Genomic DNA, 25,336 nt, shown 5'->3' on the forward strand with positions numbered 1-25,336 from the left:
TGCAGATGCTGGAAATTCAAGCAACATACATCAAAGTTGCTGGTGAACGCAACAGGCCAGGCAGCATCTATAGGAAGAGGCGCAGTCGACGTTTCAGGCCGAGACCCTTCGTCAGGACTAACTGAAGGAAGAGTGAGTAAGGGATTTGAAAGCTGGAGGGGGAGGGGGAGATGCAAAATGATAGGAGAAGACAGGAGGGGGAGGGATGGAGCCGAGAGCTGGACAGGTGATAGGCAGAAGGGGATACGAAAGGATCATGGGACAGGAGGTCCGGCAAGAAAGACGGGGGGGGTGACCCAGAGGATGGGCAAGAGGTATATTCAGAGGGACAGAGGGAGAAAAAGTAGAGTGAGAGAAAGAATGTGTGCATTAAAAAGAGTAACAGATGGGGTACGAGGGGGAGGTGGGGCCTAGCGGAAGTTAGAGAAGTCAATGTTCATGCCATCAGGTTGGAGGCTACCCAGACGGAATATAAGGTGTTGTTCCTCCAACCTGAGTGTGGCTTCATCTTTACAGTAGAGGAGGCCGTGGATAGACATGTCAGAATGGGAATGGGATGTGGAATTAAAATGTGTGGCCACTGGGAGATCCTGCTTTCTCTGGCGGACAGAGCGTAGATGTTCAGCAAAGCGGTCTCCCAGTCTGCGTCGGGTCTCACCAATATATAAAAGGCCACATCGGGAGCACCGGACGCAGTATATCACCCCAGTCGACTCACAGGTGAAGTGATGCCTCACCTGGAAGGACTGTTTGGGGCCCTGAATGGTGGTAAGGGAGGAAGTGTAAGGGCATGTGTAGCACTTGTTCCGCTTACACGGATAAGTGCCAGCAGGGAGATCAGTGGGGAGGGATGGGGGGGACGAATGGACAAGGGAGTTGTGTAGGGAGCGATCCCTGCGGAATGCAGAGAGAGGCGGGGAGGGAAAGATATGCTTAGTGGTGGGATCCCGTTGGAGGTGGCGGAAGTTACAGAGAATAATATGTTGGACCCGGAGGCTGGTGGGGTGGTAGGTGAGGACCAGGGGAACCCTATTCCTAGTGGGGTGGTGGGAGGATGGAGTGAGAGCAGATGTACGTGAAATGGGGGAGATGCGTTTAAGAGCAGAGTTGATAGTGGAGGAAGGGAAGCCCCTTTCTTTAAAAAATGAAGACATCTCCCTCGTCCTAGAATGAAAAGCCTCATCCTGAGAGCAGATGCGGCGGAGACGGAGGAATTGCGAGAAGGGGATGGCGTTTTTGCAAGAGACAGGGTGAGAAGAGGAATAGTCCAGATAGTTGTGAGAGTCAGTAGGCTTATAGTAGACATCAGTGGATAAGCTGTCTCCAGAGACAGAGACAGAAAGATCTAGAAAGGGGAGGGAGGTGTCAGAAATGGACCAGGTAAACTTGAGGGCAGGGTGAAAGTTGGAGGCAAAGTTAATAAAGTCAACGAGTTCTGCATGCGTGCAGGAAGCAGCGCCAATGCAGTCGTCGATGTAGCGAAGGAAAAGTGGGGGACAGATACCAGAATAGGCACGGAACACAGATTGTTCCACAAACCCAACAAAAAGGCAGGCATAGCTAGGACCCATACGGGTGCCCATAGCTACACCTTTAGTTTGGAGGAAATGGGAGGAGCAAAAGGAGAAATTATTAAGAGTAAGGACTAATTCTGCTAGACGGAGCAGAGTGGTGGTAGAGGGGAACTGATTAGGTCTGGAATCCAAAAAGAAGCGTAGAGCTTTGAGACCTTCCTGATGGGGGATGGAAGTATATAGGGACTGGACATCCAAGGTGAAAATAAAGCGGTGGGGGCCAGGGAACTTAAAATCATCGAAAAGTTTAAGAGCGTGAGAAGTGTCACGAACATAGGTCGGAAGGGATTGAACAAGGGGTGATAAAACAGTGTCGAGGTATGCAGAAACGAGTTCGGTGGGGCAGGAGCAAGCTGAGACAATAGGTCGGCCAGGACAGGCAGGTTTGTGGATCTTGGGTAGGAGGTAGAAACGGGAAGTGCGGGGTGTGGGAACTATAAGGTTGGTAGCAGTGGATGGGAGATCCCCTGAGCGGATAAAGTCGTTGATAGTGTGGGAGACAATGGCCTGGTGCTCCTTAGTGGGGTCACGATCGAGGGGTAAATAAGAGGAGGTATCCGCGAGTTGTCGCTGTGCCTCGGCAAGGTAGAGGTCAGTACGCCAGACTACAACAGCACCCCCCTTATCAGCGGGTTTAATAATAATGTTAGGATTAGTGCGGAGGGAGTGGAGAGCAGAGCGTTCCGAAGGAGTGAGGTTGGAATGGGGACAAGGTGCGGTGAAGTCGAGACGGTTGATGTCCCGTCGGCAGTTGGCAATAAAGAGATCCAGAGCAGGCAGAAGACCAGAGCGGGGTGTCCATGAAGAAGAGGAGGGATGAAGACGGGAGAAGGGGTCATCCCTTACTCACTCTTCCTTCAGTTAGTCCTGACGAAGGGTCTCGGCCTGAAACGTCGACTGCGCCTCTTCCTATAGATGCTGCCTGGCCTGCTGCGTTCACCAGCAACTTTGATGTATGTTATTTGTTAGGGAAGCTGGTTCTTTCTGTTGGCCCTTGAGCTGGGGAATATGTGGACTGTCTCTCTGCCAGGGTCGTGTCTGAGGAAATTGGCAATGAAATAATTTGGCATTAGGTTGTCAGAATTGAATTTGTTAAACAACTGTTGTGAGTCTGTCACACCTATGTTGAAGTTCTGATATTCTGACCAATTCAATTCGGCCGGCTACAAAAAAGTATTTATGCAAAACAGAAAGTGGATGTGATGAGGTACCGTGATCTGATTGGGTTAAAATAGCGAGTGTGTGTGTCGGGGGGTTGTGGTTGAAGGCCCAGTTAGTGGAGCTGTTGCAAATGGCTCCAACACTGAGCACTGAGACTGGGGCGTGAGTCCAACTCCGTGATATAAGGAAAATGTGAGGGAATTTTTTTTAAACAGGATGTTTATGATGACGGATTAAATGAGAATAGTAAGATGTTCCATTTAGAATTTAACACCCAGGACTTTGAAATGAACTGGGCATGACTGGCAGGGAAAGTGCAAGGCTTGAGAATGAGAGGCATTGGTCCACAAGTGCTAGCACATGACCGATGTGTTGAGTGGTTCATGATGGCAAGAACGTCCCCAATGTCGCCCTCACCCTGATGGCCAGCTTCGTGTGTGGCTTTATCAAGTTGTGTGTAGAACCCAGGTATGTGGACACCATGTACCACTATGTGCCCAGGTTCTACCTGTCGCCCTGGCTACGAAGGATGAGTCTGGCCCCACTCCCGCGCAACGCCCCAGTCAGCTGGTCGTTGCCGCCATACCTGTCCTTCGTAGAAAAGTTCTTCCAGGAGAACGCCGTTGACCACAGGGCCATCAGGCAGTGGTCAGCACGTAATGTCCTGCAGGCACTGCAGGAGAAGGACGTAATGGACCCAGTGAGGTGGTTCCCCAAGCAGACTGTCCAGTTCATCTGGCAAAATGCCTCATCGCCAGATCTCACCAACAGGCACCAGGACGTCGCTTGGCTGGCGGTGAGAGGGGCCCTCCCAGTCAGAGCCCTCCTGTACGCCTGGAACGTCGTCTCCGCACCCCACTGCCCGCGGGAGGACTGCAGTGAGGAGGAGTCTGTGATCCACCTCTTTGCACACTATCAGTTCGCAGAGAGGGTGTGGAGGAGGATGGACGGGCTAGTGTCATGTTTCATCCCCAGCAGCTGCGTAACAGAGGACTCTTTGATCTACAGGCTGTTCCCGGGGACGCACACGGAGACCAACATCCGGTGCTGCTGGCAGATCATCAACTCGGTGAAAGACGCTCTTTGGTCGGCCCGAAACTTGATGATCTACCAGCACATGGAGATGTCCGTGGGAGAATGCTGCCGACTGGCACATTCTCGGCTGCAGGAGTACGTGCTGAGGGACGCACTGAAACTCGGTGCAGCCACCGAAAGGGCCCAGTGGGGAAGGACCACGGTATAGGTTTCTTCACCCGCGGGAGTGGGAGGGGCCAGGTGGTGGGGAGTATACCCCTCAGCAATGATGTGGTAAGGTGAACTGGGGTGCCACGTGGGTGGCCATAAGTATGGATATATACAGACCATAATGGAAATGTATGTAAAGGATGGAAAGTTATTGAATGGTTTATTGTATATAATTTTATTTTTGAATAAAGTATATTTTGAAATTTAAAAAAAATGTGTTGAGTGGTTCCCCTGTGAGCCTTCTTTCCGATTCCAAGATTAATTAGGAATATGACTGATGAGGTCAGGCCACCTCTTGTGAACAAATTACTATCCTGGTGACTTGGAGAGACTGCAAAGACCACGGAACTATGACAAACCCATCTGAAGCAAAGAGGAAGGTCTATGTGTCACGGTCAAGTGACACAGACAGCAGACCTGGGTATTTTGCAGAGCCGTGAGTTGTATGGGGATAACATGTTAAACTTTGGAGCAAGTTGGGAGAGGGAACAAACTGCGTAAAGAGGTAGTGTTAAGCTCATTCACTGTATAATCAGCTGGAGGAAACCGGAACCTTGCACAATTCATTAGGACAGCCGCCTGTAGAGAGAGGGACACAAGTGACCGGAGCAATGCACAAAACATCTGGAGGAACTCTTTGGGTCAGGCTGCGTGAACAGAAATGGACCATTGAAGTTTTGCATCTGGACCTTGTACTTACAGTCTGGGTTACTGTTGAGTTGCATTGGTTTGTACAGCAGTTCCTTAACTATTACGAAAACCATCTTAAGGACTTCTGGAATGCTATTTGTAAAAAGTCTATGCTCGATATGGTTATTATTGGAATTTACCGCTTGTCCCCAACTACCCATCCGTTGCACTGTTCCCATCCAGTGAAACTGGTGGCAGTGAAACATTCACATGATTGTTCTGTCAGGAGTCACATACATGCTCATCCAGATTGGTAAAAAGACCGATGTCCTTCCTTGAGTAACTATATGGACAAATATTAACTGTCAACTGTCAAAAGTAACTGTGTTGGTGCATGGCCAAGTGGTTAAAACGTTGGTCTCGTGATCTGAAGGTTGCTAGTTCGAGCCTCAGCTGAGGCAGCATGTTGTGTCCTTGAGCAAGGCACTTAACCACAAATTGCTTTGCGACAACACCGGTGCTAAGCTGTATTGGCCCTCGTGCCCTTCCCTTGGACAACATCGGTGGCATGGAGAGGGGAGACTTGCAGCATACAAGTTCCATACAACCTTGCCCAGGCCTTCACCCTGGAAACCTTCCAAGGCACAAATCCATGATCTCACAAGACTAACAGATGCCTATAATTATTATTAACTGTCAACAGAACAACGTGCAATGTGCAAATCAATATTTTGAATAGGTATTCAGATCAAATTCAGCCACTTAGATCAATGACCAAGTGCTTATTATCATTGTTTATTCTCTTCGACAGATAAAATAAGAATGTATTACATACCGAGCACAATTATTTCTTGAGTTGAGGCATTGAACCTTTTTGTAATATCGTTATAGGCTTGACAAGTATAATTCCCTGTCTTGTTCACGGAAATATTGGCAAGGCTAAACTGCTCAGTTTGATGCAAGTCACTGCTGAAATGCCATGTCAGTTTAGCGTCAGGGCGAGACACTGCAGAACATGTTAACGTGGTGCTTCCAGCAATGTAAGCAATGGAGGCGGAGTTATTAGTGATTTTTGGATGATCCGGTCCGTCTAAAACAAACGCACAAAACTAATTGTAGTAAATTACATGAACTGCAAAAAGCAGCAGCGAAGCTGAGCGGGAGAGGGAGGGCAGCCCACCACCAGAGAGATTGCGCACCAACACGTGCCCTACATGCCGGAGAATGCATTGGACTATAGATCAGAAGCAATAAATCATATTTTTCTACAAATTAAACTGTTGTGTTATATTCCCAATACTATTTCTACCAGCCTCCCTCGGTCGTGAAAATATGGAACACAGCGTACGCCGGGGCCAATCATCTCCCCTTGTGACTTCCCTGACTCGGCTGCCCATGTGTCATCTGATGGGCATAATCGTGGAAAATTCCACAAAACAGGATGAGATAATTAACCCATCAAAAAAGGACGACCCACAGAAAGAGATGCAATAAATGCTCAACAAGACCCAATGACATATGGGCGTGCAATATACTTCCAAATTTAGTCTCACTTTGGTGCTTAATCCTATTTGCAATCCAAGTCCCAGTGTGAATATTAGGAAGTTAACTTTGACCACTCAGGGTAAACCCACTGAGAATGGTGACTTTCATATCAATTGGGGGGCAGTAACTTTTTCCTTGCATACTGGATGCATCTCCAGCTGTTTCTAGCTTCTAACTTCTTCAGACATCCGTCAAGAGGCTGACTCTAGCTCTGGGACTCTAGTTCCTGAAGCTTTCCTCTAACTTATGTTTATGTTCATGGCTGTTGTCTTTTACAGATTAGGGTTCTGAGGTGAGTCGTTGAAGTTCTAGCTCTGTGTAGAACCAATTAGGAGCACAGGAAAGCTGTCCAGAATAGGAATAGGTTCGACAGAAAATGCAAAATTAGACGTGACACAAATTGACCTGAATGTTTTTACACATCCTGCTCTGCACTTAAACAAGTGAAACCTTGTTGGTGCATGTCAGTGGTGCAAATTTCCACTGAGGTACCAAATGCCATCATTTAGGAATTGCACACAGGAAAATGTGACCGCTTCAGGTCACAGGAAATGGCCATTCCTGGCAGAGCCAGCATACAGAGTACATTCTCTTTGTACTCAGGGGCTGGTAAGGAATCATCCAGGTTGTTGGGCCTGGAGTTACATATATGGAAGACAGATTTACCCCGCACACTTCATTCACTTGACGTACACGAGTGACCCAGATTCCATTCTCCCAAAGATTTAGTCATTTAATGGTCACTGTTACTGAGTCTGGTTTCTCAGTTTCTCAGTTTTAGATTTAAAGTTTGATTCTGCAGCTGCCAAGGGCAATTGGACATTCGATTGTCCACTGAATCGGGTGTTAGTTTAATGAGATCATCACTGTGCTACTGTTGCAGGTATAATATGACCCTACTCCCACCAAATCCCCGTGCCCAGCAGGAATGGTAAATACAGGCCTCTCTTGACACTTACAGAAAACAGTGAGATTAAACGGATTGCTTGTCAAGTTATTAATCAAGTTGGATGCGCGGCAGTTGAATGGTCCATCTGTCCGTAACACTCCAGCAATAGTCAGTGTGCTATTATCGGTACTCAGTTCAAACCTGTCATCAGAAGTTACTGGACTATTTTCTTTAAGCCACACGTAAGAGACTGCTGTGCCTTTTGCGAAGCAGGTTAGGCTCACGGTGTCATTGTACTCGATCAAGCGGGTGTCATTAGATGTAACATTGACATTGGAAACAGGCTCTGTTAAAACACAGGAGATTGGTTAGTGCAGAAGAATTGGAGTAGTTAATCTGGAGGATAAAGGGCTCTGCTTTGATGAAAAATGCATTAAAACAGTGGTTTCACATGCTGTCAAATGAGAATGGATAAGGGATTGAGAATATTTGAGATAATTCATGTTGAGTCCTGTGCTGAGATTCAGGTACCATGCTGGAGAGAAGCAGCTTTGTCCTTCATTCATTGTATGTGGACATCACTCATAATCCAGCATCCATTGCCCCAGTACCCAGGAACAGGCAGGAGTTAGAATGCGTTAGGAGTCACCTATGAATCAGAGTGGATAACAGCAGCAGATTTCTTTCACTTTTCGAATTGTGAATCCGGTAATTTCATAGCAATCCTCAAGGAGACTGCTGTTAATTTTCATATTTACTTGTTATATCAATTCTAATTGAAGGTAGGACCGATTAGAGATAAAGGTGGGAAGATGTGCCTGAAGGCTGTGGAAGTGAGGGAGGTCCTCAATGAATACTTCTCTTCGGTATTCACCAATGAGAGGGAACTTGATGACGGTGAGGACAACATGAGTGAGGATGATGTTCTGGAGCATGCTGATATTAAGGGAGAGGAGGTGTTGGAGTTGTTAAATACATTAGGACGGATAAGTCCCCGGGGCCTGATGGAATATTCCCCAGGCTGCTCCATGAGGTGAGGGAAGAGATTGCTGAGCCACTGGCGAGGATCTTTATGTCCTTGTTGTCCATGGGAATGGTACCGGAGGACTGGAGGGAGGCAAATGTTGTCCCCTTGTTCAAAAAAGGTAGTAGGGATAGTCCGGGTAATTATAGACCAGTGAGCCTTATGTCTGTGGTGGGAAAGATGTTGGAAAAGATTCTTAGAGATAGGATCTATGGGCATTTAGAGAATCATGGACAGTCAGCATGGCTTTGTGAGGGGCAGATCGTGTCTAACAAGCCTGATAGAGTTCTTTGAGGAGGTGACCAGGCATATAGATGAGGGTAGTGCAGTGGATGTGATCTACATGGATTTTAGTAAGGCATTTGACAAGGTTCCACATGGTAGGTTTATTCAGAAAGTCAGAAGGCATGAGGTCCAGGGAAGTTTGGCCAGGTAGATTCAGAATTGGCTTGCCTGCAGAAAGCAAAAGGTAGTGGTGGAGGGAGTACATTCAGATTGGAGGATTGTGACTAGTGGTGTCCCACAAGGATCTGTTCTGGGACCTCTACTTTTTGTTATTTTTATTAACGACCTGGATGTGGGGGTAGAAGGGTGGGTTGGAAAGTTTGCAGATGACACAAAGGTTGGTGGTGTTGTGGATAGCGTAGAGGATTGTCAAAGGTTGCAGAGAGACATTGATAGGATGCAGAAGTGAGCTGAGAAGTGGCAGATGGAGTTCAACCCAGAGAAGTGTGAGGTGGTACACTTTGGAAGGACAAACTCCAAGGCAGAGTACAAAGTAAATGGCAGGATACTTGGGAGTGTGGAGGAGCAGAGGGATCTGGGATTGCATGTCCATAGATCTCTGAAAGTTCCCTCACAGGTAGATATGGTAGTTAAGAAAGCTTATGGGGTGTTAGCTTTCATAAGCCGAGGGATAGTGTTCAGGAGTTGCAAGGTAATGATGCAGCTCTGTAAAACTCTGGTTAGGCCACACTTGGAGTACTGTGTCCAGCTCTGGTTGCCTCACTATAGGAAGGATGAGGAAGCATTGTAATGGGTACAGAGGAGATTTACCAGGATGCTGCCTCCTTTAGAGAGTATGCATGATGATCAGAGATTAAGGAAGCTAGAGCTTTACTCTTTGGAGAGAAGGAGGATGAGAGGAGACATGATAGAGGTATACAAGATATAAAGAGAAATAGATAGAGTGGACAGCCAGCGCCTCTTCCCCAGGGCACCACTGCTCAGTACAAAAAGACATGGCTTTAAGTTAAGGGGTGGGAAGTTCAAGGGGAATATTAGAGGAAGGTTTTTTACTCAGAGAGTGGTTGGTGCGTGGAATGCACTGCCTGAGTCAGTAGTGGAGGCAGATACACTAGTGAAGTTTAAGAGACTGCTAGACAGGTATATGGAGAAATTTAAGGTGGGGTGTTATATGGGAGGTAGGGTTTGAGGGTCGGCACAACATTGTGGGTCAAAGGGCCTGTACTGTGCTGTACTATTCTACGTTCTATGTTCTATGTAATCCTTCAGCTGTCGTGTGGGGTTCAGACCCTGCCTCTGGGTCAATAGTTCAAGCTTCATTAATTAAGTAAAATAATTTCCAAAACACAGAACTTATCTGTCCTTCCTCTTGTTCTAGTGATCTTTACTTGTGTGGATTTGTGAGATAATTGTCTTCTTGGTAGTTGCAAAATAAACAAACAGGAAATCAAATACAAAAAAAAGCACATAAACCAATAAATGGATGACAACAAATGAATGAACGAATAATTAAATAAATAATAAACAAATAATAAATTAATAACCAACGGGGTACAAATAAAAAACGCGTAAATAAATAAATTATTGTTAAATCGTTAGATGCATACACACATAGTTGAATAAACATACATAGACTAAACAAACAAACAAACTACAAACAGAATTGAGGGCGTGAAATCGATACTGACTTTCCGATACAGCGAACGCGCGCTTCTTGTGCATGTCAAGGTTTCTGTGGAGCAGAAGGATGCACTGTTCAGTGGTGTTGTTTTCGTTCTTGTACCTCAGGAGTGACGGGCTTACCTTGCAGTGAGTGCGGGGAATGTTAGTGAGTGGAGTTAATGGGTGCCCCGTACAAAGACAGTCAGGAAGACCAGTAGACAATCGGGAAGACCAGCAGACATTCGTGGCGAGTTCAGAATCTATCCTGTGATCTAACTGGATCATAGGAGGAATCTAATAGGTGTTAGAGGGTAGCTGAGAATAGCGACAAAAGATTGGCAACTCAGATTGGGGTGTTGAGGATGCCCAGGAATGTTTGGAATTATTTCTCTGCAGGGCGTAATTAGGGTACATACGATTTAGGAAGGAGGCAGCGGGATCACACTGAATATTTGCACAGGTTCGTCTGTTTGAACAACAACCAGAGAAGCAACGGGCATTGTTATATAGGAAGGGGGTTGATTATCTTTCAACTGGTCGAAATGAGATCAAGAGCAGCTCGTGGTTTTGTTTCTCCAAACAGATTTGGGACGATCTTGTGCCTGGCTGCCGTGGAGTCCATAAGTCCTGTGTGTGTAATACTCCAGGAGGATTCAGCAGTGGAAAAACCGCTGGAAGTTGCTGGAAGGTCGGTGAGTGACAATACACCCACCACTCGGCGGACCAGCCAGCCACATATCCTCCCCGCTCTGTTCCATGGCATCAAACGCTGCTCTGAGACGGACCGAAACAAAATTAGGGGCTGAATGACACACATTGTTCCCAGGGAAAAGACCGCTGCATAGGCACGTTGGCAGAGAGGGGCCCGGGACACCATTGTGTACGCACGTTGGCAGAGAGGGGCCCGGGACACCGTTGTGTAGGCACGTTGGCAGAGAGGGGCCCGGGACACCGTTGCGGGGCTTTGCATCGTATCTCCCCACCTGCCGCACTCAGCAACTTTCTCCTGTGCAAACTGGTAACTTTTCTGCTATGAGTATCTTAGATTGAACAGATGGATGCGAGAATGACAGCGTGAATGGAGTCAAGGAGCAAGTTCCATATGGTACGTATGTTACAGGTAGGCAGTACATAAATTTATAGTGCATTTACAAAGCTACAGTAGTCCGTTCGACCCGTCAGCCTATGCCAGTCCGAGAGGAATGTCCCAGTCAGTGCTCTGCCCACTCTCTCCCCATGGCGCTTCAACAGATTCTTTCTCTTGACTGTGTCTAATTTGTCGTGAACGACCTGTAATGCGCAATTCTTCTCAGCTCGAACCCTAAATAGATTTCACTGTAGGTGGTGAAATATGTTGTTCAACACATAGCGATCGAATATGCTTAACACATTGTCTCCACTCCCTCTCCCTCCGTTCCATTTGCCTAAAATGTCCAAACTCTAGTACTGTTCACTGATCCTTCGAACACCACCGTCAGGAAGAGTTTTCATTGATACTCAAAGTACGTGATTGCATTTCGCAGGCAGATCATTTAAATTCCTTTGCCTATCACACGAAAGCAAGGGACTTTCCACCTCCCGCAGATTCAAACAAACCCGGATGCAATATCAGTGAGTTGGAGTTCAGCGTCCTCCACGGAGAAGGAACTACGGATAAATTAAAGTTATGGTAGGGCCACTTGGCAATGTCAGTAATGGTGAATAAACACAGGTCAGCACGGAGAATTGCCAATGCATATTCGACTTTCCAAAGTCAATAACATTATAACCAATGAAACAAAGTACAGTGTTAGTATAGATGTTATTAAATTAATTGAAGTTGTTATCTCACATACCAAAGAACAACCTATTGGGTATTATCTTATGAATGTGGATAACAAACTCATCATTTCCTACTAGTAATTTAAGACTACATTACTCATCTCCAGGGTTTGCCGTACCAGGTGCTGATAAAGAAGCAATGAACAAGTTTCTCTATTTTTATGTACACAACTCCGACACCACGACCCCTCCTTCGGAAAATACATTCCTAAGGCGACAAAGTTTCGTGTTATTGAACTCGATCGTTTGGTTACGTTGTTAAATGCCTCACAAGCATAAATGCCAGGGTCACTCAAGGATAAGTTTACAAGAATTAGGCACTGTCCATTATGTTGAACAGATGAGCCATTAAAATACCACAAAATTTCAGGAGCACGGTTCAAAACAGCCGAACAAGAAAAATTCGCATTTGACCCCGTCTCATACACAGGAAGTTCTGGATTGATGTATATGGTTAAATTTTCGGGTCCATCTGAAACAAATGCACAGTCCGTTTGTAGAATTTCATCCAGCAGTCAAAGCCAAATCTCCATCCCTTCACCAAGCAACTGCACACGAAAAGCCACATCAACACCAAATGCTACCCACTCCCAACTTATGGGTATGGAAAACATCTTCTTTCTGAAGACAACAGCAATCTGCACAAACTGGAGCAATCTGCTCCTCGCACGATTACCTGGGTTTGTTCAAGTTGTGGCGTCTACCCGAGGGCAAAGGACGAAGCAAATTTGATAGGGGGGGAAAGCGTGATTATGGTGAAAAGTCGGCAGTTTGGGGAGACTCAGCTCTGGTGCAGCAGGAGACAATAATTTGTTTTGTTATAACATTTCCCTATACATCATATATCGAAAGATCTCTGCATTATAATGGCTTTAGGCAGCCTGCTCCTGTGGTATCTCCTGAATTTCCACCCAGATGCCTAATGATATGAAATAACAACATTGCATGTTCTACACAGAGCGTCTTGTGGAGGTCCATGTAGATACTGATAGTATCTACAGTATCTAACCATAGTATCAATATCTAGTTTCCATATCACTGGTAATTTCTAGTCAAAAGAAACTATTATTGTGGTCAGAAAACTGGCTCGCCATTGATAATTAGGAAACAACCATGCCATGTGAAAATCATGGCTGGTTCTCTCGTATCCCCCAGGGTACAATGTATGCTCATCACCCAGTTTGGGCTCGGTGTGACTACAGTTTAATAGCAACTTTGTCTGAGGCAAGCCCTCAATAATTCTGTTTTAGGTAGTTGTTTGAACTTTTGATCAAGACACTACTTTTCCAATATGCTTCCAAGTGGAATGTACTAAAACTTCACTAAATCACTCATCCTTTCTGCATTAATAAGAACACTGTCCAATTCATTTTGTTTTATTCTTACATATATCTGGGCTGTGTCGTGTTGGACCCTGCCCGGAGAACCTGACAGCTTGGCTTCACTGGACGCAAATAAGGTTCAGTTGTCATTGTTGATCCCTGAATATTTCCTATCCCAAATAAAATAGTCATCGACAGTTGGAAACTAGCTTGTCGAGGAAGTTGAGTTGGGAAGTCTCTGAGTAGCGAAGACCACTCCAGTTCTCTTGTTTCAGGAAGAAATTCTCTACGTCCTTACAATAACTGGATTCTAAGGGAAAATCAAGACAACCTCTCCATCTGTTCAGTTTGACCACGATCTGTGGGCAGTTTATCACTAAATAATTTCTAATGGTATCAATATATGGTCAGCAAATTTGATTGGTCAGTTTGACAATGGACTTAGGGTCGTTTCTAAATTTTTTGGTGGGGGTGTGGCAGATTCCATTGAGAAAATGTTGTACTTTGGATGGTTTTAAGGCTGAAATAGGAAATTGTTTCCATACCATTTTAGGCTCCAAAAAGGTAATCCACAGATGTTAAATAATGTGAGAGAATCTTAGCTGAACTGGGATCCACGTGTTGTAGGGTTGGATTTGGTCGATGGATATTTTACAGTATGTCCAAAAAGGAACAGAGGAAACTGTTTCCACACCCCATCGACGAATGTGATTATTGATTAAAATTGTCCAATCCAACCTCATGCCAGTGAAATCCAGTACAACGTTCTCAGAGTTATGATCAATTGAATCGGAGAATGAAGTGTAAAAAGGAAATTAGATCAAACGGGCTCCCACAGTGGAACTTACATTGAATGTTCAGTCGATACGGATCGCTGGTGTTCATATTCACCATATTGTAAGCCGAGCAGGTGAATTCCTCATCTGATCTCAGCACTCCAGAGATAGTCAAGCTGCCGTTGTTGCTGCTCAGAGAAATCCTACCGCCAGAGCTAACTGTCTTATTGTTCATAAACCACAGATACGAAACATCCGTCCCGTTTGCAGTGCATGTCAAGCTAACTGTGTCATTGTGTTCTACTGGTTCGGAGTTATTGGATGTGATAGCGGGCTTTGAAACAGGTTCTGTTGAAACATAGCAGACCTTGAATTACTTATTACACAATGTGCAGAAAATATGCTTCTCCTGCCCAATAATAACATGTCTCACAGAAAGCAAAACATTGCTGATCCCGGAAAACTGAGATGAAAACAGAGAATGTATTGGATGTTCAACTGACCAGTCACTGATGGTGGACGTTGAAACGTTGCTAAACGTTCAGTTCAGTGTCACTCCAGCAGTTTGTGTGCTGTACCCCGGACTTCCCTTTTACTCCCATCTTCCATCCTTCGAATCGCACTGAGACTTGACATAATTTTCTCTATCTTCAACCCTCCCAATTTTTAATAAAATGTGTACACTTTGCTTGAAAGAAACCCTAGAACTTCCATTCTTGTCCGTGCAGAGGCAATCCTACACCCCACTCCCGAAACGCTGGGTCTATTTCAAATTCTACTCCTGGATCTCAAACTTCCCGAACAGAGGGGAACATTTTAATCCCACAATCTGAAAAGATGATTCAAACTATCATTTCTCATCTTGGTCTGTGGAAACTCTCCCCGCTATTGAACCATTGATTTTCATGCTTTAACCAGATTAATCCAATAATTAGCACTTCCTTGAGGGCAAAGTCCCATCTCTACAATTTAGGTCAAAAAATTGGTACGAGTGTTATCAGTCTATCTAGTTCTGTCCAACTAAAACTGATCAATTAAAAAGGAAAGATGAATACTTTGAAAGTGGGTATTAATGATTATAAAACATTAAAGGGTGAGGGGAAATTCTGTGGTGATGGGGCGCCTTTTCTATTTTGCATTAGAGAGATGCGAGAGCTGGTGTGAGAGTGACTGTGAGAAAACTTTCTAACTTTGTTCAATACCAATTATATCAAAGTAGTGCACGTGAGAAATAATTCAAGGAATTTCGCTTGGTCAACATGCTGTGCAAGTTGGCTGGGAAAAGTTTTATGGAGAATGAGGGCATAGGAGATAAAAATTTCCCCAGCACTCCAAACATGTCCACCAAAGCCATCAAACTCTATTTAGCGACTGAGCTTCCACTCTGGTCTTAGGTAAGGTGTCTCAAAGATGACTCTACACTAGATCCCAGTAAGAACCTTGATGCATTTAGCATAACTACTGACTCCTTGCTGTAGTGTCCCATGATTAATCCTGACCACTGGTGTTTTCTGTGTGTGTCTGTCCACACATACTGCCTGTGGTTGAGCTTCACACAAAAACGCACAGGTTTGGAGGAGAGTTGCCCATTGTAAAATCCCACTAGTATGGAAACAGCTGGGACTTAAGGAGAATGGAGAGAGAAATAAAATGAATGAGGGAAGCAGTAGGGTATTGACAGGCTTGCGTCCATTCTGTATCTTACTATGACTCGATAAATCATTTTGCATCCTTTGTTCAATTTTGTGACCCCTGTCTCTAGACATGCCAGCCACAGCCAATCATCACCCACGTTTCCACTCTATCACTGATCAGATAGATTTTCTCTGAGGCCATATTAATGCTGCAGTGTCTGCGGAAGTCACAGTTGATTGTGTGTACAGATTGTGTGAAGGCAGGGATATCAAAAACAAAAACCTTATCAGAGCTTTCGGAACTCTGCAGTTGTGAGAGCTCAGAGCTGGTGTCATTTAACAATGGATGTTCATTACAATCTTAACATGCCTGTATCTTGGATGATGTCAGCACAGTAGCCAAAAACACATAACTCCTTTGTGCATGATGGCGACAGAGACTTCTTTGCGAGATACTTCTCGCTGTTCCAGGCTGTGACTGTGGGACGTGTTGGGAGCCGCGGAAGTCTGGAATGTGCTGATTAGGGGCGACCATATCTGACCTCTCCTTCAAAACTGTAAATCTCTGTCACAGCCGGCTGCAGTTTCAGCAGCTGTACGTCTGGATTCACTTGGCGTCTGGATCTGCATGTTCAACACAGGACTCTGATTTCCATCTCAAGTAGAAACGTGTTTTTCCAAATGTCAGGGATAATTTATGTTCAGCATCTAACTGCTTTAAGATATAACTGCCATTATATCTTATGAGGAGAAGATGGCGACGTGACACAGCTTGCAGTGGCCACTCGGGTGAATGATATCTGTTATCTGTCAAGTAGGGTGCCGTGCACAATTCTGATTTGATGGAGACAGACGTGGGACCATGGAGGAACATCTGGTGAAACTTCTGAAATCTTCGCTGCCACTGCTACTTTGTGATCCAGAATCTCCGGAGGGGAAGGCCCAGAGTCCTCGGCTTTGCTTGTTGCTCAGTGGCCAGGGCGGGGTCGAAGCGCTTGGCAGAGATGGTGCTCGATGCTCGGTGTCGGAGAGCTGGTCGGAGGCTCGAAGTTTTCGGACGGACTCAGAGTCGGCTGTGGTCGGGTGCTTCCAACGCATCGGCAAGTTTGCGGTGTTTCCGTCTGCGTGAGATGATGGGGCTATCGGGACTTGAGACTTTTTTTGCCGTGCCCATGGTCTGGTCTTTGTTGAATTGCGGTATTGCTTTGCACTGTTGTGACTATATGTTATAATTATGTAGTTTTGTCAGTTTTAGTCTTGGTTTGTCCTGTGTTTCTGTGATATCTTTCTGGAGAAACATTGTATCATTTTTTAATGCATGAATTTCTAAGTGACAATAAATGAGAACTGCACGTCCTCATAATCTAATTAAGTACATTTAATATATTAATTCCTAATCCCTGACATTGATTCAAAAATCTATTTTAATTTGCAATTGTCTCTATGGAGTCATGCACTAATAAGGCAAAGTACTTTGAGAGCAGTTATCTGGGATCTCAGACCCGAGAAACTCCTGTGATCATATCCCAAAAAAGACAATGATAATCAGTTTGAATTCTCTGAGAGTTTTAACTCAGTTTCCCGACTTCTTGAATCTTGTCTTTCGTAGCAGTTGTGATGCTGTGTGTCAGTTGCTTCACACTGTCACACCCGCCCTCCGTCAAGAAGGGAGAGTGCTGCGTGTGGGATTTGATACAGGGCCTTTTGGAAGCTTCATCATTAATGAGCGATGCACACTGTACAGGTTGTTGGATATTGTAAATTTCACTATTGTGAAGTAGCCTGAAATATTTAACAGACACTGAAATCAAACAGGGTCTTCAAGGTAACTCACACTATGAATCAAGAGGGCAAGCGGCCTATGCAACATCCTTTTCCGAGCACATTTAAGGAAAATCCTGAATTAATTTATACGTATAACTATGAAAAATGTGGCTTGCTGATTAAAGGGTAGAACCACTGAAGCACAAAGGAAAGAATTCATGCCATGAGACAGGATGCGGACGAGAACATTCCTTTACATTTCCCACTTATCATTTCCCAGCTTCTTATTTCATACTGTATCCACCGCCGCCGCCCCCCGACCCGCCAGGATTCACCTATCCCATTCTAGCTTGTACTCCTTTCCCTCGCCTCATCTTTTTATTATGGTATTTCCTCCTTTCCAGATCTGATGACGGGTACCAGCTCAAAACACCGACTGATTTTTTTTCATCATTTCTATAGATGCTGCCTGATCTTGCATTCCAATAGCAATTTGTGTGTGCTGCTGTGGACTGTGGTAGGTTTCTTTCTAGCAAAGGCATGTCTTGTTATTTGTAAGGCTTGAAGGGTGAAATTTTGAGATGACATAGCTTGTATAATCCTGTTAGGATAAAAGACATGGCTAACACATTTAATAAATGTTGGTATTTGAGAGATATTAAAGTTCTGGTCAGGAAGAAGAGGAGGAGCATGGCAGGTATTGGCATTAAGAACCAAATTAGGTCTTTGACTACAGTAGGAAATGCAAGAGAATCCTAAAGAACGAAATCATGTGGGCTCAAAGAAGGCACAAGGTTGCTTTTGCAGAAATGTGAACGGAAATCCCAATGGCTTCCACAGAGAAATTAAGTGAAAAATGTTTGTAATGAACAAAACTGGTCCTCTTGAAGAGGAACCTTCAAAATCACGCATGGACTCGAAAGAGTAGGGGTTAATATTAAATTGGATACTTGATCTATATTTACTCAGGAGATGAACATAGAATAAATAAAAATCATGCAGTAATTTTAGAGGAAAAGGAGTTGAGGTCTCAGGGTACTTGGAGGCACATAATGAACTACATCATAGTCAGCACAGTTTCCTCAAAGGAAAATACTGCTTGACAAATCTGTTGGAATTCTTTAAAGAAATAACAAGCAGGATAAACAAACTGAAACCCAATAGCATGAATGGCAGTGATGCTTCACTACCAGATGAACTGACTGCCTTCTACGCCCGCTTTGAAAGGGAGAACACAACTACAGCTGTGAAAATCCCTGCTGCACCTGATGACCCTGTGCTCCCTGTCTCAGAGGCCAGTGTTAGGCTGTCTTTAAAGAGAGTGAACCCTCGCAAGGTGGAAGGTCCCGATGGAGTACCTGGTAAGGCTCTGAAAACCTGTGCCAACCAACTGGCGAGAGTATTCAAGGACATTTTCAACCTCTCACTGTAACGCGCAGAAATTCCCACTTGCTTCAAAGAGGCAACAATTATACCAGTGTCTAAGAAGGATAATGTGAGCTGCCTTAACGACTATTGCCCGGTAGCACTCTCATCTACAATGATGAAATGCTTTGAGAGGTTGGTCATGACTAGACTGAACTCCTGCCTCAGTAAGGACCTAGACCCATTGCAATTTGCCTATCACCACGATAGGTTAACGGCAGATGCAATCGCAATGGCTCTTCACATGGCTTTAGAACACCTGGACAATACAAACACCTATGTCAGGATGCTGTTCATCGACTACAGCTCAGTATTTAATACCACTATACCCATAATCCTGATTGAGAAGTTGCAAAACCTGGGTCTCTGTACCTCCCTTTGCAACTGGATCTCGACTTCCTATCCTGAAGACCACAATGTGTGGATTCAGGATAACATCTCCTCCTCGCTGACGATCAACACTGCTGCACCTCAGGGGTGTGTGCTTAGCCCACTGCTTTACTCTCTGTATACACATGACTGTGTGGCTAGGCATAGCTCAAATACCATCTACAAATTTGCTGACGATACAACCATTGTTGGTAGAACCTCAGGTGGTGATGGGAGGATGTATGGGAGTGAGATATGCCAACTAGTGGAGTTGTGTTGCAGCAACATCCTGGCACTCAACGTCGTTCAGATGAAAGAACTGATTGTGGACTTCTGGAAGGGTAAGACAAAGGAAAACTTACCAATTCTCATAGAGGGATCAGAAGTGGAAAGAGTGAGCAGTTTCTAGATCCTGGGTGTCAAAATCTCTGAGTATCTAACCTGGTCCCAACATATCGATGCAGTTATAAAGAAGGCAAGACTTCTTAGGAATTTGAAGAGATTTGGTATGTCAACAAATACACTTAAAAAACTTCTGTAGATATACTGTGGAGAGCATTCTGACAGGCAGCATCACTGTCCGGTAATGGCGGAGGTGGGGGGGGGGGGAGTGGTTACTGAACAGGTCCGAAAGAAGCTGCAGAGGGTTGTACATTTAGTTGGTTCCATCTTGGGTTCCAGCCTACAATGTACCCAAGACATCTTCAAGGAGCGGTGTCTCAGAGAAACAGCGTCCATTATTGAGGACCTCCAGCACACAGGGCATGGACTTTTCTCACTGTTACCATCAGGTAGGAGGCACAGAAGCCTGAAGGCACACACTCAGCGATTCAGGAACAGCTTCTTCCCTTTTGCCATCCGATTCCTAAATGGACATTATTATTATTTTATTTTGTGTTTTTCTTCTATATTATGTATTGCATTGAACTGCTGCTGCTAAGTTAACAAATTTCACATCATATACCGGTGATAATAAACCTGATTCTGATTCTGACAGATTGGAGTCGTTTGATGTTGTGTACTTGGATTTTCAGAAAGCTTTTGACAACATGCCAAACACGAGGCTGCTTAACAAACTACGAACCTATGGCATTTCAGGAAAGATTCTAGTACAGATAATGCAGTTGCTGATTGCAGGAGGCAGAGAGTTTGAATAAAGGGAGCCCTTTCCAGCTGGCTGCTGGTGACTAGTGGTGTTTCACATGTGTCTGTGTGGGACCGATTCTTTTTACATTATATGCCAATGATTTGGATGATGGAGTTGATGGCATTGTTGCAAACTTTGCAGACAATTTGACGATAGGTGGAGGGGTCAGTCATTTTGAGGAAGTAGACAGCTATGGAAGGACAGAGAGATTAGGAGATACGGAAAAGAAATGATAGTTGGAATACAGTGCCGGCAAGTGTACGGTCATGCACTTTGGTAGAAGGAACGAGAGGGTTGTCTATTTTCTAAATGGAGGGAACACACACAAACACACACACACACACACACACACACACACACACACACACACACAAAAACTGAAGCACAGAGATACTTGAAAGTCCTTGTGCAGGATTACTGAAAGGTTAATTTTCAGGTTGTAACTGTAGTGACGAAGGCAAATGCAATATTGTCATTCATTTCAGGAGGACTAGAACATAAATGCAACAATTTAATGCAAAAACTTTATAAAGCTCTGACAAGACTTCACCTGGAGTATTGTCAGCAGTTTTGGGCCCATTATCTTAAAAAGGCTGAGCTGAATCTCTGGAGGTTTCAAAGAAAGTTCCCAAAAATTTTTCCAGGATTTAATGTCTTGTCATATGAAGAGCATTTTATGACCCTGGGCCTGTATTCCTGGAATTCAGAAGAATGAGGGTCGACTTCATTGAAACTGATTGACTGGTGAAAAGCCTTGAATGAGTGGATGTGGAGAGGATATTTCCCATGGTGGAAGGGTCTAAGACCAGAGGACAGAGCCTCAGAATAGAGGGACATTATTTTAGAATGGAAATGTGGTGGAATGGCTTTAGCCAAAGAGTGGTGGATCTGTGTAATTCTTTGCCACAGGGAGCTGTGGAGACCAAGTCTTTATGTATGTTTAAGGCAGAGGATGACAGATTTTTGATTGGTCAGGGCATGAAGGGATATAGGGAGCAGACAGAAGATTGGAGCTGAGAGGAAAATTCAATCGGCCATGATGCAATGGTTGAGCAGACTCGGTGGGCTAAATCCCCTAATTCTGCTCCTATATCTTATTGTCTCATAGTCTTGAAGGAAATTAGGGCAAATAAATCCCCATGGCTTAATAGGTACTCCCTTGATCCTTGTGGGACGCTCTGTAGAAATTTCACGTGTCCTAGCAGAAATCTTAGCCTCAGGTGAGGTGTTACAGCTGTAAAGGATGCCCAAAGTATTTTTTCTGTGTCTATGAAAGACTCTAAGAATAAAATAGGAAGCTATAGTCCAGTGAGCTTGATGTCAGTAGATGTTACGTTATTGGAAGGAATTCAAACTGACTGGATATATAAGTTTTTGGAGAGACTGGGTCGGATTAATGCAGTCAACATGGTTTTGTATGTAGTAGGTTGTGTCTAACAAAGTTTATGAAGTGGTTCTGTGAGGTTACCAGGAACGTTGATGATGGAAAGGCAGTGGGTGTTGTCTACATGAACTCTAGTAAGGCATTTGTCAAAGTCCGGCATGGGAGATTGGACAGGAAGGTTCAGTCATTTGCATTCAGAATGAGGTAGTAAATTAGATTTGACACTGGCTTCGCGGGAGAAGCCAGAGTGTGGTAGTAGAAGATTGTCTCCCTGACTGCAATTCTGTGTCTAGTGGGGGTGTCGCAGGAATCAGTAATGTCATCTATATCAACAATCTCAGTGATAATGTGGTAAACCGGATCAGCAAAGCTACAGATGATACCAACACTGGGGGCTGCGAGGAAGACTATCAAATCTTGCAGCAGGGTCTGGACGAGCTGGAAAAATGGCAGATGGAATTTAAGGCAGGCAAGCGTGCGTTGTTGCATTATGGGAGGAAGAAGCAGCGTGGGAGGTACCTAGTGAAGAGTATGGCATTGAGGAGTAAGGAAGAAAAGAAGGATCTGGGAACTCAGATATATAATTCCTTGCAAGTTGCATCACGGGTAAAAAAGGGTCAGAAAGAGAACTTCTGGCACATTGATCCTCATAAATCAAAATATTGAATAGAGGAGTTGGTATGTTATGTTGAAGTTGTCTACTACATTTTTGAGGCCAGATTTGGAGCAAATCAGTTCTGGTCACATACAGACTGTGAATAATGTTAATATCTTGGAAAGAGTACTGAGAAAGTTTACAGGCTTCTGCAGGGTCTTAAGGACCTGAGTTATAAGGAAAGGCTTGAGAGGTTGAGACTATTCCGTGCAATGTGGAAGATGAGAGGAAATTATGAGGTGTTTAGATGGTAAATCAAGCAGGGTTTTCTCACTGAGGTTCGTGAGACTAGATCTCAAGGTCATAAGTTTAGTGTGAAAGATGAGATTTTCAAGGAGAACATAAGGAGAACATCTTCACTCATAGGGTGATGGGAGTATGGAATGAGCGGCTAACGGTGGTGCTGGTTCGATTTCAACATTTAAGAAAAGTTTGGGTAAGCAAAATAATGGCAGGGCAGGAGAGAGTTATGGTCTAGGTACAGGTCGATGGGACAAGGCTGAACAGTAGTTATGCCGAGGACCTTTTGCTGTGATGTAGTATCTTTGATTCTATGAAGCTACGTAGCAGTAGCTGAATTCCCGAGCATAATCATTGACCACAGTGCTTTTTCTTGTGTTTCTCTGATGTATTGTGAAATCTTTGTTCTACGTCAGAATGATAATTAGACCAAAGAATCACTGAATAAACTTCGCAGCACTTGCCCTAGCCCACCGTCTTTGGATTCATGCTGAAATTTAGTGCATGGACTCCATATTGTGAGTGACCATACATGATTCAATATTCCTCTAAGGAGTGTTCTGTGAAAGGAGAACAACCTCAGTCTCACATTCTTGTTACGAAAAGGCCATGTCAGACCGTTAGCACTTTCTCCAGCGCTGCCAGATTATTCTTGTGTGGCAGCCAGAACTGTACACACTGCTCCAGCCATTACCTTAACAGATATTGAGCCAATCCTGATACAACTAAACACCGTTTGTTCTGATCTAAAGCTTGGGGTTAAGATGCAATATGCCAACAAAGAGTTTTACAAAATAAACCTCATACGTGACTTTTTAACTTCAAATGTGAAAGCAAAGATTAGTCTTCTCCGAAGGAAAATCGTCCAATTTTGTAGCAAGAGTACAAAAAAGAATGGAATAAAAGCACCTTGAGCTTATAACTTGACAAATAAAATCAGCAGTAAATGAAGAGCAAGTTTTAGCAACAAAATTAACAGATGCGATGCCAAGCAACTCCCTCTACATCTACAGCTGTTTGTGCTGCTAACACAACAAAATACACCACAAGAAAGATCGGAGCCTCAACCTCGCTAGATATATTACCTACCTAATACAACAATGAGCCTTCTTGCCACAGCGTATTCCTGTGTTATCAAGTTGGAAGCGTTGCAACTGTAATTACCAGTGTGATTCAAAGACAAGTCTGCAATACTTAGCTGATGCCCACTTATCTGAAGTGTTGAATGATCTTGAATCCATTGAAACTGAGCAGCAGGGTTTGAAACAGCAAGACAAATAAAGGTTACATTTGAACCCACAGGATAGAATGTAAGCTCTGAGCTGGTGGATACGCGCAGAGATTCTGGTCCATCTAAAACAAATGCATTGAATGTTTCAAAAATTGTGCACAAACTTGTAAAGCTAACAAACTACGAGCTTCTCACACCAGCATTCCCATGCAATCTACCAGTTATGCAACGCTATGAACTGAACTAAACCGAATTTGCAACTATCCTAAAGCCTGAAGATTTCATGAAAAACAAAGCTTTGCTTCAACAAAAATCCAAGTTGTCAGTTTGATACTTTGCAATCATTGGATCGAAATAATTGCTTGTTAAATGTCCGTCACTGCACAAATTTGGTGCTGTCTTTAACTCCTGAAGGGATGATCTAAACTTCTAAAGCTTTGTTTAGCATAACTCAGAAAATGCCTTTATAAGGAGGTTCTATCAGGGCAAGACCATTGATAGGGAATCAAATAATCATAAACTTTGTTCATTGTCCTATCGACCAGCTTTCCACAGTATTACCAAACCTACTTTGCTTAGACATGGAGGGCTTAAATGGAACCATGGGGCCATATACAATATTTTGTAAATTTATTGTCCGTGATATACAAATCAGATAGAAAATGCCGAATGCGAACTATTTCCCTTCCAGTTCTACCCATAGGTTTGGTAATAATTAAGCTGTGTTTATGTATTTTGTTTTTACACTTACAGGCAACATTCAGATCATATGGGTCACTTCGCTTCTCAATATTACCATCAGATACACGGCACACAAATTCTCTGTCAGTCCGCAACACTCCCGATATGACGAGTGTGCTATTATCTTGAATCAGCGCTGTCCTGTTACCAGAGTGGATAATTTCATTTCGATGAAACCACAGGAATGAGGTTGGTGACCCTGTGGTATTGCATATTAGAGCAACTGTGTCCTTGTGCTCTATGGGATGACTTTTATTGGCCGAGATTGCAGGTTTAGTAATGGCTTCTGTCAAATACAGGAGAGTCACGTTCACTGGGGTTATATATTGCAAAGAAGCATGACAAAATTAAAGCAACATTCGAGATGGAATGCGAGACACTTGGATCTGATTGTATTGTTCTATGAATTCAAAACCTGAAATATGCTGCAGCATCGTAATAGTTTGCATGATGTGTCAGTTTGAGAAACTGAGAGATCTCTACCAAGAAAGGGAAGCTGGAAGAATCACGTGAACAAAAAAGGTCCGGCTAATACCCAACTTAGTTTGAGAACACAGAGAAAATACCATCCAGAGGTTGTGCGTATTAATTGTTTAAGAAAGGGAAAAGAGGTGGAAATGTTCATTCGTGAAAATGCTGAATAGAGGCACAAACTACCAATTAGAGAAATTTGCTTCAATAGCCCATAAGATCATGAATGATTCAGTAATAGCATCAGCACTAATTTATTGTCTGTTGCTTGAGTATCTTGTATTTTCAATGTCTGTGAATAGTGGTTTGAAATAATCTCAGTGTTTCTGCTCTGGATGCTCTTTGCGTAGCCAATTCCAAGTGTTCCCCACTTCGAAGAG

General features: G+C 44.1%; 1 protein-coding gene across 5 annotated transcripts in view; it reads right to left on the bottom strand.

The window, feature by feature from the left end:
- The window catches only part of LOC134350875 (carcinoembryonic antigen-related cell adhesion molecule 1-like), a 105,480-nt gene that overhangs the window by 58,426 nt on the left and 21,718 nt on the right, over positions 1-25,336 (bottom strand). For 4 of the 5 annotated variants that reach the window (XM_063056664.1, XM_063056661.1, XM_063056663.1 and 1 more), the window contains exons 3-4: positions 7,115-7,390; positions 5,446-5,700 (exon numbers count right to left, since the gene is read on the bottom strand). The exons of the other annotated variant lie outside the window; for it this stretch is intronic. In XM_063056664.1, the coding sequence (XP_062912734.1) occupies positions 5,446-5,700; positions 7,115-7,390 (531 nt within the window). The remainder of the gene's footprint in view (positions 1-5,445; positions 5,701-7,114; positions 7,391-25,336) is intronic. 5 annotated transcript variants of the gene reach the window in all.

The sequence above is a fragment of the Mobula hypostoma genome, chromosome 8 (genome assembly GCF_963921235.1).
Source record: "Mobula hypostoma chromosome 8, sMobHyp1.1, whole genome shotgun sequence".
Taxonomy (NCBI): Eukaryota; Metazoa; Chordata; class Chondrichthyes; order Myliobatiformes; family Myliobatidae; genus Mobula; species Mobula hypostoma.